Raw genomic sequence first — 19,572 nt, 5'->3', positions numbered from 1 at the left:
TTGTTAAAAAAAAAAAAAAAAAAAAAAAAAAAAAAAAAAAAAAAAAACGAAATGGCAGCGGCCAGTGGTCGTTTACCTCAAAAGAATGCTCAGTTGCACGGTCCACCGAGTCAAGCAAAGGTTTGCTATCCAACGCAGACCTAGGAGCTGGGAGAAGCATCTGGTTCATTAAATCCAAGTTACTCGCAGACCTAGCCCTTCCAAAATCATTTGGAAGTGTGAAGACAATAACCCCAGAAGCAGGAGCAGATTTAGAACCCGAGGCAGCCGGGAATGGGGAACTCCCTGAATGGGGGCACTTAAGAAGGGGCACTCGAAGCGGGGAAGGGTTTCGAGACGTTGGGGACCGGGCCGAAGCGGACTTGGCGGAATGAAGCGAGGAATAGGCTTAGGGACCGGGAGACCTCCAGAAGCAGTTGACCCATGCCTAGGTAGTGGAGGCCTCACAGCTAAGGGAGTAGCTTCGAAAGGAGTCTGCTCCTTAGCCCGGCTAGCAGCAGCAGACCTTCTCTTGGGATGAGGTCCAGAGCCAGGGGCAGGGGTAGACTTCCTTTTCTCAGTAGGCTTGGGGGCAGCCGCAACCTGCTCCTTTTCCTTCTGAGCCAGAACATCATCCAGGGAAATTATATATTTTGCGGAACCTGGAAGCAGCAAAAATCAAGTCAGAACCAGATATATGAAATATCCAGAAACAGAACCTAGTTAAAAAAGGAAGAACAACGCACTAGTCGACATTGAATATTTCTCTTCAGCAGCTGTTTTCTTCGCCACAGCAGTAGAATCCTGAACCAGATTGGGAAAAGTCCTATTTTCTGGAGGTGGACTAAAGAGCTTAGAAAGAGAGGCGGTTCCGTCAGGAGACAAAGGCAAAGGGCACAGACCTGCACAAAAAACCAAGTAAGGAAAGATAAGCATCAAAGGCAAATACACAGGAATAAGGGCATGCAAATACCATCTGTTGATCGCCAGGCACTGACAATATAGTCAGTAGGAGCAGGAAGAGTGTCGGTTTTCACGAAAATAAAGCGGGAAAACCACTTGTTGTCGTCCGGCTTCACGGGAAAGATGATGCAATTCTTTTCCCCATCTCGAACCCGAATGGTCACTTGACTACGGGTGAGGGACCTTACCGAAAACAAGTGTGCAAGGTCCGGAAGGCCAATCCCATAACCAAAACGGTTATTCATGGCATCAATTGCAAGCAAGGTCCGCCAAGTATATGGAGCCGCTTGGCAGATAGCCAAATGATTCAAGTTCAGAAACTCTTGAATCAAGGGAGGAAAAGGAAACCTCAAACCCAGACGGAAAGCATATTCATATAAACATATCCACCCCTCCCTCACTGAGTCGGCTTTTTGGCCAGGGGTCGGGATGTGAAACACCACATCGTCAGAGAAACCAAAGGTTTTCTTGATATAATCAAGATCCTCGGAAGTAAAGTCGGAATTACAAGAATGTTTGTCGGAAAGGACGCCGCCGGAGAGAAAGTCGTCAGACGGCATCACTGGATCCGAGGCCGAGGTCGAAGAAACAGATTTTTGTGACATGGTGTGCAAAGAAATGAAAAGAAATAAGTAGGAGACGAAGTACCTGTGGAGTAGCGGCCGGTAGAGAAGAGGATTTATGAGAGAAGAAGATGAAGGTGATTGATAGTGATGGAAAGGTGAGAAAATAGAGGGAGGGGAGATACCGAGGGAGTTATATAAAAAGGAGAGTTTGAGGGCAAGTGGGGAGTTAATTGGCGGTTGAGAGACATTAAGTGGAGGAAGTTGAAGAAACCAAGGTAACTGCTAAAACTTCGTCAGTTTTCCGCATCGCAACAGAAATTCCCGCCTAAAAATATTTGAGACGGAAATTTGGGGGCAATTGTTAGGGATAAAAATGGAATTTTATCATCCGTGACATGGCAGTGTTTTACTGGCAAAAAGGACAACAATCAAGGGACAACGTGGCACGCTATAGTTGGTAGAGGGGAGGAGAGAGGGATAGCTGAGGTGGCGCATTCAAGACCACAAGATCAAAGTAAAAACAAACACAAGTTGGGCCAAGGTGAAAACCCACGTACAAAAGGAAGGAGATATTGGGCTTGGACTTTTTCAACAACTGTTGCCTATCTTCATGGTAACAGTCCGAGATTCCAGGAGCAGATGTAGGGAGAAGTCCAGCAACCCTAGACCCAATTCTAGCAGCTATATAAGGATAAGAAGACCATCACACAAAGGGCATTCAACAATTATCTCAAGCAACACTTTACTCCTAAACATCCCACCTACGATTGGCAATATCTCTCTTGCAACATAACACTTGTATTTCCTTACCTGCTTATTAAACCTCGACGATAGTGCAAATTTGGTGGGATTCCGACTCCCCCCGCGGTTGTTCCCACACCGGGTTTTCCGCGTCACCAAAAATCCTCCGCGTCATTCTTTTCATTCGTCTTTGTTTCGTTATTCCTATCGTTACATTTAAACCATAATTGGCATTAGATTAATCACTATCATCCACGTAATTAATTCATAACCGGTAAAAATTTACCAAAACAACATGTCGCCTTATTTTACATTTGTTTATTATTTTCGGTTTATTAATGGTACATCAATTAAACTCGTACGATCGATCACACATTGGCTTAAAACATCAATCCGCCATTTTCCTAAGGACAATAACAATGTTGAAAATGTCACTGGGATAGGTACCCAATTTCAAGTGCTTCAAAATAACTTGATAGATGGCATCGTACAATTCATCCCAAATATCATCTCCAAAATGATAGGAAATCAAAGCTTCAGAGATAGATCTTGCAACTTTAGCTAGGAATTCAGCTCCTGATGTAAAGTCTTTCACTTGATTTTGAACTTCATCGTACGTAACTTCCAAATGTTCGATTGCAAATGATCCTTGTTTTAATACAAATTCATGAATTTCTTCTTTGCATGGGAAGTACACTGGCAGGTTGAATGAGTCAAGTTTTTCCTGCTTAATTACTCCCTGATTTCCATGTGTAAAGTTACCGTGCGTTAGGAGGTTATTTCACAAAATACACAACCGTCTTACATGTAATCAAAAAAATATGACCGTTTTTTGATAAATAGTCACCACTCTTTAATAAACCGTAACTACTATTTACCAAAAAATGGTGATCACATTTTACCAAAAAACATGGGAAAAACGGTCCCAAAAAGATTTGTTTCACAAAATAATATATACGGACTATGTCAATGTGTAGATAATAATCTGGAATTATGATAGATAATTAATTACGTAATGGTCAACAATTGACAATATTTTTTTAAGAGCAGTTTTTGACAATATTTCAGGCAAAGCGGTGCAAGCTTATCAAGTGACGTAATACACATACTTTCAAGTAGTGACGTAATAGGGGTAATACACTTACTTTCATAAATTTTATAAACGTAATATTTTTTTAAAAAAAAAAAAAGTTGTAAGTAACTAGACTATACAACCAGAATAACTGATTGTATAATTTTTGAACTTTATAATACATTATTTGAGCTTAAATAATGTACATTATATAAGCTTTAATTTATTGGAAAGAATATGAACTCCTTTATATAAATAAATATTAAACTCAAAAATTAATAATGAAACTTAAATATAATATATATAAGCTCAATTAGATTTTAATGTTGATATCAAATTTTAAAAGCTCGAAAAAAATACATATAAGCTCAGTTAAATTTATTAAGGTTGTACAAGTGGTTGTATAATCCTCTATATATATAATGTTATTGAGTATTTGTTATATGTGAAATTTTTGAAATTCATAAATGTAAAGGAATTATCCATTTAGAGAGGTTAGATATGCAATTTTGCCTTTAGATTAAAATCATTTATGAAGTACCTATTATTTATTTAAAGGTATTGATAATTTACTCATGATGGAACAAGTAATAAATCTCAAATTTGGATCCATCCGTAGATCATATCTAATTTGATAAAATTTGTTATTGAAATTTTTGTGGAAGAAAATTTATAGTAGATAGATACAGATGAATAGTGTTAAATAAGAAATGAGGGAGATGGAACAGTATGAAAATGTGGGAGTATTTAGAAATAATATGGACGAAAATGAGAGATATACCTTGTAAACAAGACGAGCTAATGCTTGATAAAGGAACTTGAGCAAACGGGTTTCCATGGGTTTAGTGGATGGACGACAAAGAGTAGCAAGTACCATGTAACCATTGGGTACGACTTCATTAGAACGACAGTTGAGAAAGTTAGTAAAGTCTTGTTGAAATTGATCATAGTATGCTTTTAGTGCTTCTGGTTGACTCGTTTCCGACGCAACTATCTTTCCTTTATTCATTTGTGTCCCCTTTTCATCACTAAGACCCTTTGGTACCTTCAATATCACGGCACACCACACCACTTTATTAGATAATACTGTAACTAACATTAATTTTATTGTTAGCAAATACAATGTTAATTTCGTATCTGAAATTACTTTTGATTAAGGTCTGTAAGAGATTAATTATAGAGAAGAACCTGAGAGAGCCAATGAATGGCATAATTGGAAAGAACAAGTTGCAAAGAATTACAAGGGAAAAGTCTTCCATGGAAGGAGCCAGGAGCACCCATCACAAAGCAAGAGGGTTTACCATTTTGTATCTTTCCCACTTCTCTAAATAGTAAGTTGAAATCATTTGATGGAAGATCGCTCATAAATATTTGTACTTGTGGCACTTCCTCATCATCAAATTTCAACTCGGAACATATCTTGTTCACCGTTTTTAATAGCGTTGAGATCACTGAAATTGGAGTCGGACCGACTCCACACCCTAAATCGGCCACGTTTAGGACTTTGCATGGTTTCATATCGTAAAGCACAGATCTTACCGAAGCCTCAAGTAGTGGTTTGATCACACAAGAGAATGCTCGATTCTGTGTACATACATACATACATACATACATATAACTCATATGTTATGCACTTCATTAAATACGATAGTCTTACAGTACTATATCACGTTAATCGGAATATATAATGGTCATTACTACTCTTATTTAAATTTGTAGATGAATAATTTTGATTATAGAAAATAAGAAATGTTACCTGAGAGTTGGAGTTGTGAGCATAGCTAAACTCTCCATCACCAATGGTCATGTGAAGGATATTCTTTGTCTCCATCACAACTATTTTGTCTTAATTCTAGCTTGAGTAGTCAAAAAAATAAAAATTATAGTAGTTTGTTATACTTGTTGTACATTGCCCTTGAAACCATTCTTATTTATAGTGGTGGAGTTTCTCCTTTAGTCAAAATTAGAGTTCCATTGATTTTTCTAGGCTTAATTATCTTTTTTCTGATTTGTCTACATATTTTGGTTATTTTAAAATTAATTGTGATGAATTGTGTTAAAAGAAACTAATTGGTCTTATTATCGACATCATTCAAATAATCGTCATGTTTTAGGGTTAAGTAATTCATGTTTGAAGATAATATAGTTTGAAAAGTTGTTTGATTGGCCAACTTTAATTTGACAAGTATTTCCCTATAGCTCCATCACAAATCATATGGTTGGTCACATAATTAATTTTGGATTGATATCATGCTATTAACTCCATAAATTTGCGTAGATTAAAGAAATGATAGAAGAGTCAAAATAATGGAGACGTTTTGTTGTAAACTATCTCAATTAATAACTAGATACAACTATAGAGGAGGGAGTACTCAATTAGTAAGTACAACTATTAGCAAATAATATGCCATAATCAAGACAATGCACTAACTTTCATCCGCATAATTAGGTATTCAATTAACTACCGCCTAATAATTACGAAATAACTAACATTTGACCAATTATTTTGGATCATAAAAACATATACTTCAAATTTCCTACATACAAGTTTTTTTTCTTTTTTTTTTTTTTTTTTTTTTTTTTTTTTTGGTACATATGAGGGGCTAAGGCCCAAATTTCCTACATACAAGTGAGATTGTGCAGTCTCTACGTGCTATTTTTACAAACTTGGTGCGAGCGACACACCTTTGCTAACCACTGACAAAAGAGGTTCATTTTATAAGGATGAATTACATTTTTATCATAAAATTGATTTACTTTGTAATATCATAATAGTGGTACGTACCTATAACATGTGTTCAAACCAGCTCAGCATTAATCATAAAATTGATTTACTTTGTAATATTATAATAGTGGTACATACTTATAACCTGGATTCAAACCAGCTCTTAATAAAGTCTTTATGACTCCTTTTATACTAAATAAAAACAATAGAGGAAGAAAAGTCAATTATCAAGTAGTCATTTAGTGCTAGAGTGCTAGATAGCACGGACACTCCTCCTAATCGGCTTTTTCGTGTCGGACATCCATGTCGAACACGACATTCGTCGGACACGCGTCAAAACATGTCGGACACCTCTAAAGCCGTGTCTAACTTTCATCTTTTATTTGGGCACGTGTCCGATACGTGTCCATGGTATTTTGAGCCGTGTCCATGGTATTTGGACACACCTTCAAACGGAATCAAGTTGAATTTAAGTTAAATAGCTTGGATTGTTATATGGTTAAATTTGGTGGGGAAACAAGTTGAATTGAGGCCAAATGATATTCTTTAGACGAGTAACGAGATTTCGAAACAGACTGATTATAAGTTGGATTTTGGTTTTGTAAATGAGAATGAGTTATAATTAACCTCAAATTTTACCTTCACTTATTTAAATTTAATATCATATACTTTTTCAATCAAAAATAAAATCACACATATATAACTATAAAATATGTATTTTATTAAATTTAAATAACGTGTCCCGTGTCCTAAATTTGATGGGATGCCGTGTCACGTATCCGTGTCATGTCTGTGTCTGTGTCCGTGTCCGTGTCAGTTTTGGTGCTACCTAGCTAGAGTGTAAAATTAAAGAAATACGTGAGATATAAGGAGTATATTTATGATCGAATTATTTATTTCTTATTATGGAAAGGTGTTTGTGTGGAAACAAGTACAGTATCTTAAGGTAGCTTGGAGGTACAAGTTTTTTCAAAGATACTAATTGTATATAAAAAAACTAATCACAAGATCAACTAAAATCTTCACAAGAGTATTTGTCGATGCTAAATTACAAACTAAGTGATAGATGGTAGATTACCTCCATGATCACATAGGCTCGCCATGCTAAATCTAATGCTAATGCAAATTAATCTAATCTAAGAGTAAGAATCTAATTAGATCAAAGGATAGACTAATTAAGATGTTGTTTGAGTTGTATGTTTTTACTCGAGAAAATGCCTCCTTTATATAGGCTTCTTCACCAGCTCCTTGTAACTAGTCCTTCGTGGGGAACGGTTAAATAACCACTTGTGTTATCTGAAAACTGCACCCGAGCGCTTGAAGACTTCCCATGGTCGAACGTTCTCTTCCTGGGCTCTTGATCTTCTTCTGGAAGGATTACTTTATATGAGCCCAAATACTTATTATTCCTTAAACAATTAATCAAACAAATCTATAAAATAATAAATTTAGTTCCCTAACTAAATTGAGCGCTAAGAAACATAAATTAAATTAAATGATCCTTCAAAGTATTTCAAAAATTCAATTATCCCAGCTAAACAAAACCTAATGTTCTTTCATATATAGCATATAGATTCCATTTACCAACAGGATCACCTCACTTGAAGCCCACCAGTTCCAAAAGTTGTCTATATCAATTCCTTTTTCTTTATTACTCCCTTTTATTCACTATATTCTTCCCCTTTCCTTTTTGCACAAGAAATAAGAAAGTGAATTTGGACCACACAAAACACACACTACCCCATATGCAATTTAATTTGGACCACACAAATCAACCCAAAAAAGGAAATAGGGAAGTTAACCCAAATAGGAAAATAGGGAAGAATATAGTGAATAGGAGGGAGTACTACGGAAGAAAGATGAATTTATAAAGGAGTTAAAATACAGAGTACATTAGAAGCACGAGTTAGAGAAAAGTCGAGTAATGGCCGCAGTAACATTACAATTTACAATGTATTAACTATTAACAGCCAAAATGATGATTTGTCGCTGCAGTAGCGGTCACATTTCTTCTCTTACGCAGCCTTGATATATAATCTGGCCACTTATATTGATTTACGTACACTTTTATGTATAATAATCAAATTGATTAAATTTCTTCACTAATCAATCTATCCTGCAAGGAAAACCGGACTAGTGTAATATAATACGGTAATACCTACCGTTTGTCTACCGTTTATTTCAGACCAGACGATAATTTCTTTATCCTGAATGATGTTATACCAAAGAATATAACCTCATAGTAAACCCACTAAATTTGGGTCAAAATCAATAAAATGGAACAAAGATATTATTATAGTAAGTCTCCCTTAAGATAATATTATCCGTCTTAACTTAAGACAGGTCAAGTGCTGAATTACATATCACTTATGTATATAAAAATGAATAGGAAAAGCAATATATTTTTGAGTTATATATACAAGTGATATGAACTTAAAACGTCTTAAGCTTAAGACAGATAATATCGTCTTAAATTAGAATTTGTCAAGACATTAACATTGTACATTATTTATTTCGATTCAAATCCTTGATACTGTTGTGCTGAATTCTACGTCAAAAAGTATATTTTATACGGAGTACTCTTTAGTCTAACGTTGAGTGTTGACTGTAAAATAATTGAATCGTGTACTTGGACTTTCAAGTCATGCATGGATCTGTATAAATCATATCTGAGATGATCAAGTATATATCCATAGGCATTAATAGCTAACAATAATGACGAATATGTCTTTAGCGTATTAATTACGAATTTTAGATAGAGCTACTTCAATAATAGTCACAGGTTAATATTTTGTTCTCTTATGAGTACCAAAAGAAAAAAAAAAAAATTTGTTCTCTTACGTTGTATTATTGCCGTTATGCTTTTTATTTTTTAACACAAAAGAAAATTTGTAAATAATAGTCAATAAAATCCATTCGTAAATAATAGTCAATAAAATCCTTTTGAATTTTCTGAGACAATATGTAGTTTAAAATTTTAAAATTGATAGATATTCTATATACGTGTAATAATATAAAAATAAAGAGTATTTAGTTGGTTGGTCATAAATAATTACAAGTACCAATCTTTCTGATATAACCTTATATAAGTTGTGAACGTTGTTATATTCTTACACCCAACTTTTGACGCCGAAATGCTTTTGCCTATTAAACGAACATAAGATTGGAAAAATGGAAGTAGATTTTTCTTGGCCAAGCTACCAAATTGGTAAAAAAAAAAGAGAGTTTTGGACAAATTAGTAAAAAAGTACCATTGCCCCTAATAAATAGACCCGAAAAATGGCCCAAATCCAAAATGGTTCGACCCGACCAGATATATATTATTTACCATTAAAATATTACGAAAAAATATTTAATATTATTTTTTTTTATTTTGGCCTAAATATCACTTAATCAAGTTTTTTTTTTTTTTTTTTTTTTTTTTTTTTTTTTTTGTCCAATATGCTATTTTTTTTTTACCACTTATCCAACATGTTACTTTCTTTTACCAATTTGTCTAATAGTCTCTACTTTTTTTTTATCACTTTGGTAGTTTGGCCGATTTTTCTTTAAGCAAATGAATTTTTTGGGAATTATAGTGCATTATCTTGTTTTGTTTAGTGGAAGGATAATTACCGTTAAGAGATACTCAGGGCCGTCTTGGGGATTTAGGGTGCCCTGTGCGAAATTTAAAAATGGGGCCCGTATAATTGTTCATAGATGGAAAATTTTAAGTTTTATATAAATGTAAATGTAAATTTGAACATATTGTGAAACATAACCTAAATTTTACAAGTAAAGTTAATTTAGAATATCTAATGAAATATAGAGTAATAAATTAAACCCACGTAAGAATATAAAATTATTAGTTACTCCCTCCATTCAACTCCACAAGGCCATTATGATTTATCACGTTTGCCAACGCGGCTTTTACTCGTTAAATATCTTTAGTTACGTATTTGCAAAAATTATAAAAGTTAGATACTTTTAATGTACTCTTAAAGACAAACCAAATAAGATCTCTCACATGAATATATTTTCACTTATGTATCGAGAGAAAATTGAAGTTGAATGTCCGCTTGTAAATAGCGTGCAAAAGAGATAATGACCTTGTGAAGTTGAATGGAGGGAGTATTTAGTTACGTGAACCAAAGTGAGAGGCATCACCCAATATTTTGAGTTCTTTTTAAGTGAAATTTTACTTCATAAAAATTATTTTAAATTAGATTGAACTTTCAAGAGTTAAAAATATTATCCTATAATAGTCTAATACCCTATATACATTATATAAGCTCTCATATGCTAAAAACCTAGAAATAGAGTATGGAAATAAAAGGATTTATGTGGGCCCAACTATTAAATGCAACAAAATAAAAGACGGAATGCTACCAGGCGTAAGAATCGAACACTGGACTTCTGAAATGGAAGGCAAAAGACAAACCACTGACACACTTTGCTTTTGGTACTACAATCATGCGCTACATTTACGTGACTCATTATTAGTGTTTTTGGGCAAAAATTTTGGAGGCCCTGTGCAGCCGCACATGGTGCACGGGCTAAAAGACGGGTCTGGAGATACTCCCTTCTATTCAAAATAACTCTTCCTCTTTCCTTTTTCATCTATTCATATAACTCTCTCATTTCCTTATTTAGTAAAGTTTTATTCTTATTTTAACCACCTCACCCCACAGCAATACCCCACAATACTCATACTTTGTCTTATTTTAATCACCTTACTCCACAAGTCCACAACAATACTTATTTTAATCATATTACCCCACAATAATATCTTTCTGCTCTCTAATTACCTTACACCACCACATTACTTTACAATAAAATAACCCTCCCCTTAATTTGCGTGTCCTTTTGAAAGGGGAGAGTTATTATGAATAAGAGGGAGTATTATTTTGCTACAAAACTCGAAAATCCTAGTGAATAGATTAGGAAAGAGGGGTTATTTGTTCCGTAGATTTCTCTTAAGAACTTGTTTTTACCACCCTTTCACATAGAGTGAATGGAAATCCTTCAATTAAGAATGATTGTGAGAGGGTGACACCCAATTTGGACGTCACTCGGTGACGCCCTATCACTATTCTAAAAATAATAAGGATCATTTTCCTATTCTTCATACATGGTATTTTGGAATATTAGAAACTTAACTCTTAATCAAATATTAGACATCCCCTATCTAATAAAAGAATAGGTGAACTCTATTATTTTCCCACAAAAAAGCATATTCTCAAAAAAGGAAACTAATGATAATTATGTTGACTAACTAAGGAAACTAACAATTACAATTCAATTCATCTATTATATATATTTTCATTATAATTAATCTTTTCATCAAATTATATTATTTTTACTAAACTCTAAACTATATTATTTTATTTTAATTAAAATAAAATAAAATTGATATAAAACTATATAAATTGCTAAATCTTTTATTGATCATATTATTGGATGATGAGTTATTACTTTCGTGACAAAAAAATGATCATTGTTATTACTTTCGTGACAAAAAAGAAATTGAAAAGAATAATATAAATTGAAACTCATTAGTTTTATGATATAAAAATGTTTTCATTAAAATATATTTCAACTCGTTACTCAATTATTTTAACTAATTTTCAGTTCTAACTTTTATTTATCAAAGCAAAATAGAATGATGACAAATGTAAAAAATTATAAGGTATCTATATCCCCCTACTACTAAGAGAATAAAAATTCTCTTAGTTTTCCCTCCAAAATGCATTTGTCTTAATAAGGAAACAATTAAAACTTTTTTTTAATGAACTACTATATGTTTCTTAAAATATAATTTTATTATAATTATAATTATACTCTAATATTTTAATTAAATTCAAAATTATGATTTTTTTCATTATAATAAAATAAATTGGTATTAAATTATAAACTATAATTTGCTATATTTTTCATAATGCAATAATTATTACTTTAGAAGGTAACTTAACACATCCCTCTTCTACTAAAAGAATAAGAGGTCTCTCAATTTTTCCCGCTGAAGTGAAATATTTTATATTGGTCCTCACTCCTCACACTATATCATACAAGTATTAAATATATATACCATAAATAGGAGATACTATTACTAATTTTTAATTTGTAACATTAATGAGATATTTTGATTTACAATACATGTGGGTCGTGGGATCACATTAATAATGAGGATGATATGAGAAAAATATTATCCACATTTTTTTTCATAGTTCTATTTCCCCTTTTTTTTGTTGCTACAAAGGTATTCTACAAGTTGACTATCTCATTTTGCAAATTCTCTAATTTTATTATATAATTAAGTCATTACATGAGGTTATTCTTCCGGTAAATATAATTGATGGGGCATATTCTGCACCGCTGACCAAGTCAACACACTGAGCAAGGTCAAAGATATCCACAGCAAGTCAACGACTTAGATCGCTTGCCTAGCCGATGCGTCTGACCCATCGGCTCGCTAGCAGTGGTCTCGGCATGGCAACCCGCCAGCCGGGGCACATATCCGCGTACTCACATCCAAGACCCTCGGCCGGCCTGCCGTAGGTCCATCGGCCGAGGGTAGAACGGTCTTTCCACCTGATAGCCACTTGGCCACTTGGCCACTACGTGACAAAAGGTGAAAGCCTATAAATACTCCTCAACCTTCATTGAGGAAAGGATCTCACAACTTAACCTAAATACACTATTCATCTGGTAATATCTTCCTTATCTCTCTACAATACATACCTAGCCAAGTAACACAACTTAAATCCTTTAAGTTTACTGACTTGGGCGTCGGAGTGAGTACGCTTGGCACAAAGCCAAGCCCTCAGTTCGTTCATTGTTGCAGGAGAAGCCGAGAGGAACGATAAAGACAAAAAGGGTCCAACTCAAGACATTATTCTACAAGCCACGGGTGGTAACGATACTTGCTCTGGAATTACACCCGGAACAATTGGCGCCGTCTGTGGGGAAAGACACTAGAAGCTAGTCACATTCATTCCCAAAAAAAAAAAAAAAAAAAAAAAAAAAAAACCAACAAAAACCCACCCAAAAAGCTAAGAAAATGTCGAAACAACAAGATGCAGTCGTAACCGACGAAACTGCATTTTACCAAGATGATACTTTCAACAATTCTGGAGTCATACAGCCCTCCACCGGCGGTGCAATCCAGCCGGAGTTCGGGATGCCATCAATACCCGACACGCCGCTGCCAGCCAACCAGGTCACCGTCATGGGACATGTGGTTGACGTAGCAAAACTGAAAATGCTCCTAGACCTAATTAGTAGTACGCCTGCTCACACTGTCACATCGACAAGAGCAAAGTGAAAGCGTCCGGGAGACCAGGGCCCAAAATGTGACTCCGAGAAACTTGAACGGAGCACTAGGAGAAGCCGACCCAGCCCAAGTCCGGGGAGCCCAAAGTGGGCGCGGTAGACCTAAGTCCTTCCCGCACTCGTGGGAGGACAGCGTCCCCGCCACACGAACGAGGCTCACCCCGAAGAAGGAGCGGAGGAGTCCGACTCGGCGAGTTGGAGAAGAAGTCCGAGCCGAAGAAGGAGCCCCTCCCGCTACGGGGGGAGGAGCCAGGTTAGGGACGCAAGGAGCCGATCGCCGCGTGTCGTTCGACACGTGGTCAGGCAGCCCCTTAACGCCTACGTCTTAGAAGTCCCGGTGCCAAATAAGCTCAAGCTGCCACCCCTGTCATACAAGGGGGATGGTGACCCAGTCGACCACGCTGAGGCCTTCGAGTCTTACATGTCGGTATGGGAGCAGCCCGACGAGGTCTGGTGCCGAATTTTCCCAACAACTTTGCATGGGATGGCTCAGAGCTGGTATAAAGGGCTTCCTGATGGCTCGGTGTACTATTACGCCGACCTGAAGGGCGCCTTCCTAGCCCAGTACTCCTGCAATAAGAGAAGGGCCGTAGAGACGTCTGACCTCCTGACTATCAGGCAAGAGGGGGGCGAGTCTCTCCGGAGCTACGTGAAGAGGTTCGATGGAAAGGTCCAGCAGATTCGAGAAATTAATCCCGAGTGGCGGCCTTCGCATCGATGAAGGGCCTCCCAAGGGGAGCCTTAAAAACGAGCTCATCAAGAGCGGAGGCTGGGCCCGGACGCCGCGAAAGTTGGCCGACCAAGCCATCAAGGTGGAAGACTACCACAAGACTCGGGAAGATCCCCGCGAAGCCGAGCAACCGGAAAAAGAAGAGTCACAGCGGGGGTCGGGACGAAGGACGCCGCGACAACAACGGCACGCGGTCCGACAAAAGAGACGCCGTGAGAATACAGATCACGATCGGACGATCCGACCGGAAGCAAGACTCGGCAGGTGCCGGTGGAATTCAGAACGTACCACCAGAGGCGGTATAGTGAAAAAACCCCTCTCGTCGTATCGGCCGCCGAAGTCTTCGCCCGAGCAAAACGAGGGCCGAAGTGGGAGAGACCCCCAAGCCAAAAAGTGACGGTGACACGAGCCGATCGTGAGTACCACGGCCACACGGCCATTTAACCAACGACTTCCGCCACCTGAAGAATGCTATAGAGGAGCTGATCCGGAAGGGAAGCCTCGGCAAGTACGTTGCAAAAGGCCAAAAGACTGACGCCAGCGGTTCAGATAGGAAGTCCGTCTTCGAGCGGATAGGCGTGATTCATGTTGTCATCGGGGGCAACGAGAACGGAGGGTCCGCTCATGGGCACAAGCGGCACCTAAACGAGCTATATCAGGCCATCAACTTTGTGCCCAACTCAAGGATCCCCTCTGCAAGCATCCCCGATATAACTATCGGAAGAAAGGACTACGAAGGGGTCATCGCCCCTCACAGCGACCCGCTTGTAGTCAATTTGGACATATCCAACCACCTGGTCAAGAGGTGCCTGATTGACACAGGTGCATACACGAACATCATGTTTAGAGAGTGCTTTCTCGGCCTCGGCCTGAGGATCAAGGACTTAAGCCCCTGCACCAACCCCTATACGACTTCCGGGGCCGGGCTGGTACCGCTGGGATCGATTAAACTCCCGGTGACGTTCGGCGAGAAGAACGCGGCTAAAAACATCCTAGCTGAGTTCGTCGTCATCGACGGCTCGTCTGCCTACAACGTTCTCATAGGCCGAGTCACCCTGAGCGAGGCCGACGCAGTGATGATGATGTCTATCAGGGCCCTAACACCGATGTATGTCTCGGACCGGGGGGAAGCGCATAAGCTCGTCTCCAAAGACGAGAAGGATGAGGTGGTCAACGTCCAGATAGCTGCCCGAGGCTGCAACATGCAATCCCTCAAAGAGGCGAAGAAGTCCGAAAAAGGAAAAAGCCCGTCCTTACAGCAGGGAGGCGACCTCATGGATACGGCTAGTGGCTGATTGGGGGGGGATGTGCCTGTGATGAGCCGTTAGGGCATTGGTAATCTTGTAAAATTTATGTAGCTACGGAGGTGTCCAAGATAGCTGTGGACACCCCAACGCATGTTTTTACCTAGTGAAAAGCCATCCACGCCTTCCATCAAAACGAAATTTTCCCCTCAGTCATTTATCAAGAAATAGACGCCGGCTCACACTGTCATACCGACAAGAGCGGCGGTCTATATCAAGAAACGGACGCCGGCTCACACTGTCATACCGACAAGAGCGGCGGTCTATATCGAGAAACAGACGCCGGCTCACACTGTCATACCGACAAGAGCGGCAGTCTCCATCAAGAGTCTAGCGCCGTCGCAGTCACCCCAAGTAGTAGACGCCACGGCAGTCACCCCAAGAGGTTTGATGCCGTCGCAGTCACTCCAAGTGGTAGACGCCACGTAACACGCTATCGAGAAACGGACGCCGGCTCACACTGTCATACCGACAAGAGCGGCGGTCTATATCGAGAAACAGACGCCGGCTCACACTGTCATACCGACAAGAGCGGCAGTCTCCATCAAGAAACTAGCGCCGTCGCAGTCACCCCAAGTAGTAGACGCCACGGCAGTCACCCCAAGAGGTTTGATGCCGTCGCAGTCACTCCAAGTGGTAGACGCCACGTAACACGCTATCGAGAAACGGACGCCGGCTCACACTGTCATACCGACAAGAGCGGCGGTCTATATCGAGAAACAGACGCCGGCTCACACTGTCATACCGACAAGAGCGGCAGTCTCCATCAAGAGTCTAGCGCCGTCGCATCACCCCAAGTAGTAGACGCCACGGCGATCACCCCAAGAGGTTTGATGCCGTCGCAGTCACTCCAAGTGGTAGACGCCACGTAACACGCTATCGAGAAATGTACGCCGCTCACACTGTCATACCGACAAGAGCGGCAGTCTCCATCAAGAGTCTAGCGCCGTCGCAGTCACCCCAAGTAGTAGACGTCACGGCAGTCACCCCAAGAGGTTTGATGCCGTCGCAGTCACTCCAAGTGGTAGACGCCACGTAACACGCTATCGAGAAACAGACGCCGGCTCACACTGTCATACCGACAAGAGCGGCAGTCTCCATCAAGAGTCTAGCGCCGTCGCAGTCACCCCAAGTAGTAGACGCCACGGCAGTCACCCCAAGAGGTTTGATGCCGTCACAGTCACTCCAAGTGGTAGACGCCACGTAACACGCTATCGAGAAACAGACGCCGGCTCACACTGTCAACCCGACAAGAGCGGCAGTCACCCTCGTAAGGCGGATACCACGACAGTAGCGGTCATCGCACACTACACTCGCAAAAACAGACGAAGTGTCTGGGAAGCGTTGAAACATAGGTGAGATACGCACTCTAAAACGGCCCCGGCCAAGCCAATCCAAAAAAAAAGGAGGGGACTCAATTAGGAATACAGGAAGACAACTCTGACGAAGATGAGACAAAGACCTCGGCCACGCCGAGGGCGAGGGAAACGAATTATTATTAGAAGTTACAAAATTACAAGTGAAAAGAATACAGACGACGGCCGTCCCCATAGGGACACGCCGAAACACAACCTACCAAGGTTGTACAAAAAGAAGACAAAAACTACCACTATGTTCATGTATCAAGAGACAGCGGGGAGGAAAGGCTGAGTAATTGGCCCCGGACGGTGCAAGATCTCGTCAGTAAACTTGTTCTCATCAAGCAAAGACGTGGTAGCATGTGAGGAGTCGAAACAGGTCTGTCAGTAAACTTGTCCTCATCAAGCCGCATCTTCTTCAAAGAGTAACCCAGCAGCTTTTCTAGCGGCCTCGGCCTTGGCCTCGGCATCCTCATTTTGCCCTCATCCTTTCGGCTTCTTCTTTAGCTACCCTAGCCTTCTCAGCAAGAGCTGCCTTTTCCGCGGCCGCCTCCCTCTCCATCTTCGCCTTCACCGCCTCCTTGGCCTCCTCCACCGCGGCTTTCTCCTTAGCCTCGAGCTTGTCATCAAGCAACGCGTCGAACCTGCCCCACGGGAAGGAACCATCAAGAGGGAAAAGCTCCCCGATAACTTCCCTAGCAGCATCTTCGGCCAAATCCCGGAACTTGGCGCACAGTTTGGGAAGCATGTCGGTTTAAAGCATCTCGATGTCCGCCTCTTTCGCTTGATGACGGCATCTCGCCCCGAACCACCTCCGCCCGAGCCTTAAACAGGTCCCGGGACTCGTTCTCTCGCTTAAGGTAGAGGTCGGCGCGCCCCGAGCGAGCTCGCATTTCCTCCTCAGATTCCAGCGGCCGGCGGCCGCGGCCTCGGCTTTAGCCCTCTCAAGAAGGACCTCCTTTTCGGCGTCCTCCCTAAGTTTTCTCTGCCAAGAGCGCCTTCTCGCCTTCTTCCCTAAGCCTCCGCTCATTGAGGAGACCCGGCTTCGCCGATGCGACCCACCGCTTAGTGGCATTACGCTCATGAATGCCCGAGCCACGACCTTCTCTTGCTCCCGAGACGAGCGGCGGTAGCCACGTTCCACCTCGCCGCCTCCCTAATAAGCTTCGTACCCTCCTCTATAAGCTCGGAGACGGAAGCCTTCTGGGATGAGGGGACGGTGGTGGCACCGCCACCAGCTCGCGGGCCGGGAGACGAAAGCCTTCGGGATGAAGGGTTGACGGTGGTGCCTTGACCACCAACCGTGCGAGAGGACCCCACCGCCCGCCGCCTAACGTGAGCAATAGCCGATCGGGCCGGTCTGCAGAAATTCAATTAAAACATCAGTATCAACATTGACTTATCAGAAACACCTAATGGTTCGGCTAAATTTAGGCCACAAGCCAGATAGGTACCATGTTTGGGCTTCTTGACCGGAGGAGGCACTTCCTTGCCCGCGGCAGAAGCTGTTCTTTTCCTCTTACGGATAAGGGGAGATCCCTCTGCGTCAGAATCCCCCTCATCGGGAATCTCAACAATCTCCATCTTCTTAAGGGAGGGGATGGGAGTTGAAACCGGTGTCGACGCCGTTGCCACCAAGGGCCTTGTTTTCCGCGTCCGACGCACCACGCCGCTCACAACCCTCGCCTGCGCCTCCTCTTTGCTCAAGACCTTCAGCCGCTGTTCCATGAGATCGTTCGGCGACATCCTGCGGTCATGGGCTAGAGCCTTGGGATGCAAGTCAGCAACGGTTTTATCTTTGTGCAGCCCCATTCTCCGAAGAAGATCCTCAGATAGGTCCGGTCCAAAGTGGTCTGCAAAAGAAACAAAGCAAGAGTCAGGTAGAAGAAGTGAATCAAAGTCCGAAAATAAAGAAACATTGAGAGCGGCGGTGGGCCTCACACCGACCCCACTCACCCCGTGCTAGGGCCGGTATGAGGCCGACATAGCAAAGCGGCTCATCCTGAAGAATGATCTGCGTCGGGGGAATCCATCTTTTCGGCATCCCACTTTTGTCCACCTCAAAGAGCCTCATTGCCAGCCTCTCATCCTCCTTAAGAAGGACCCTGCTAGCATCCATTTTAAGATGCCTCCGAGTGACCCATCTGTCATGCTCCGCCCTAGTCTCACACCGCAAATTAACCCGATCTTTGGAAGGAGCGGGCAAAGCGGATAGTCCTCCAAGCACTTTAACATACACCCACCGACTTTGCAGTCCTTGCAAGAAGAGGGTTTGTCGCAGAGACATAACCCCGCTCCGTTTGTATATCTTGTACCATCCAACACGGCCAGAAAGTGACGGTTTGAGATGATGAAGCCGGCGGAATAAATCCACCGTCGGAGCCTCTCCCTTAAAAAGACATAGCCAGACAAAACCAATTATGGTCCTCATGGCCAGCGGGTGCAGTTGGGCAACAGCAACGTTCATAGCTCTGATTATGGCCACAACGTACTCATTCAGCGGAAACCGGAGCCCGTACTCCAAGTGCCGCAGGTAAACGCCAGTACAGCCCGACGGAGGGCAGCATACGGCCTGACCCTCCTCAGGGATAACAATTTCGTACCCCCTACCAAAGAAAAAATGATCCTCGAGAAGTTTCCCGCCGGAACAACGGGCAAGCTTACGGGACCAAGCACGATCAAGGTGGATCTTACAGACATAACCGTGATCCATGACGTACTGTCTCCCCTCACTAGGACGAGACCTTTCCGCATCATCACCAAAATCATCACCAAGATCACCAAAAGAGTCAGAATCCTCCCATTCCTCCAGAATTTGAGGAT

At 41.1% G+C, this 19,572-nt stretch overlaps 1 protein-coding gene across 1 annotated transcript; it reads right to left on the bottom strand.

The window, feature by feature from the left end:
* Positions 1-2,482: 2,482 nt before the first annotated feature.
* Positions 2,483-5,242, bottom strand: LOC141588609 (1,3,7-trimethyluric acid N-methyltransferase CkTcS-like). The gene is made up of 4 exons (XM_074410066.1): positions 5,078-5,242; positions 4,510-4,905; positions 4,103-4,366; positions 2,483-2,988 (listed from the first exon to the last, which is right to left on the bottom strand). The coding sequence occupies exons 1-4, from the start codon at positions 5,150-5,152 to the stop codon at positions 2,638-2,640; spliced, it is 1,086 nt and encodes a 361-aa protein (XP_074266167.1). The 5' UTR covers positions 5,153-5,242; the 3' UTR covers positions 2,483-2,637.
* Positions 5,243-19,572: the final 14,330 nt, after the last annotated feature.

Source organism: Silene latifolia, chromosome 1 (genome assembly GCF_048544455.1).
Source record: "Silene latifolia isolate original U9 population chromosome 1, ASM4854445v1, whole genome shotgun sequence".
NCBI lineage: Eukaryota > Viridiplantae > Streptophyta > Magnoliopsida > Caryophyllales > Caryophyllaceae > Silene > Silene latifolia.
This window is presented reverse-complemented; position numbering and strand designations above follow the sequence as displayed.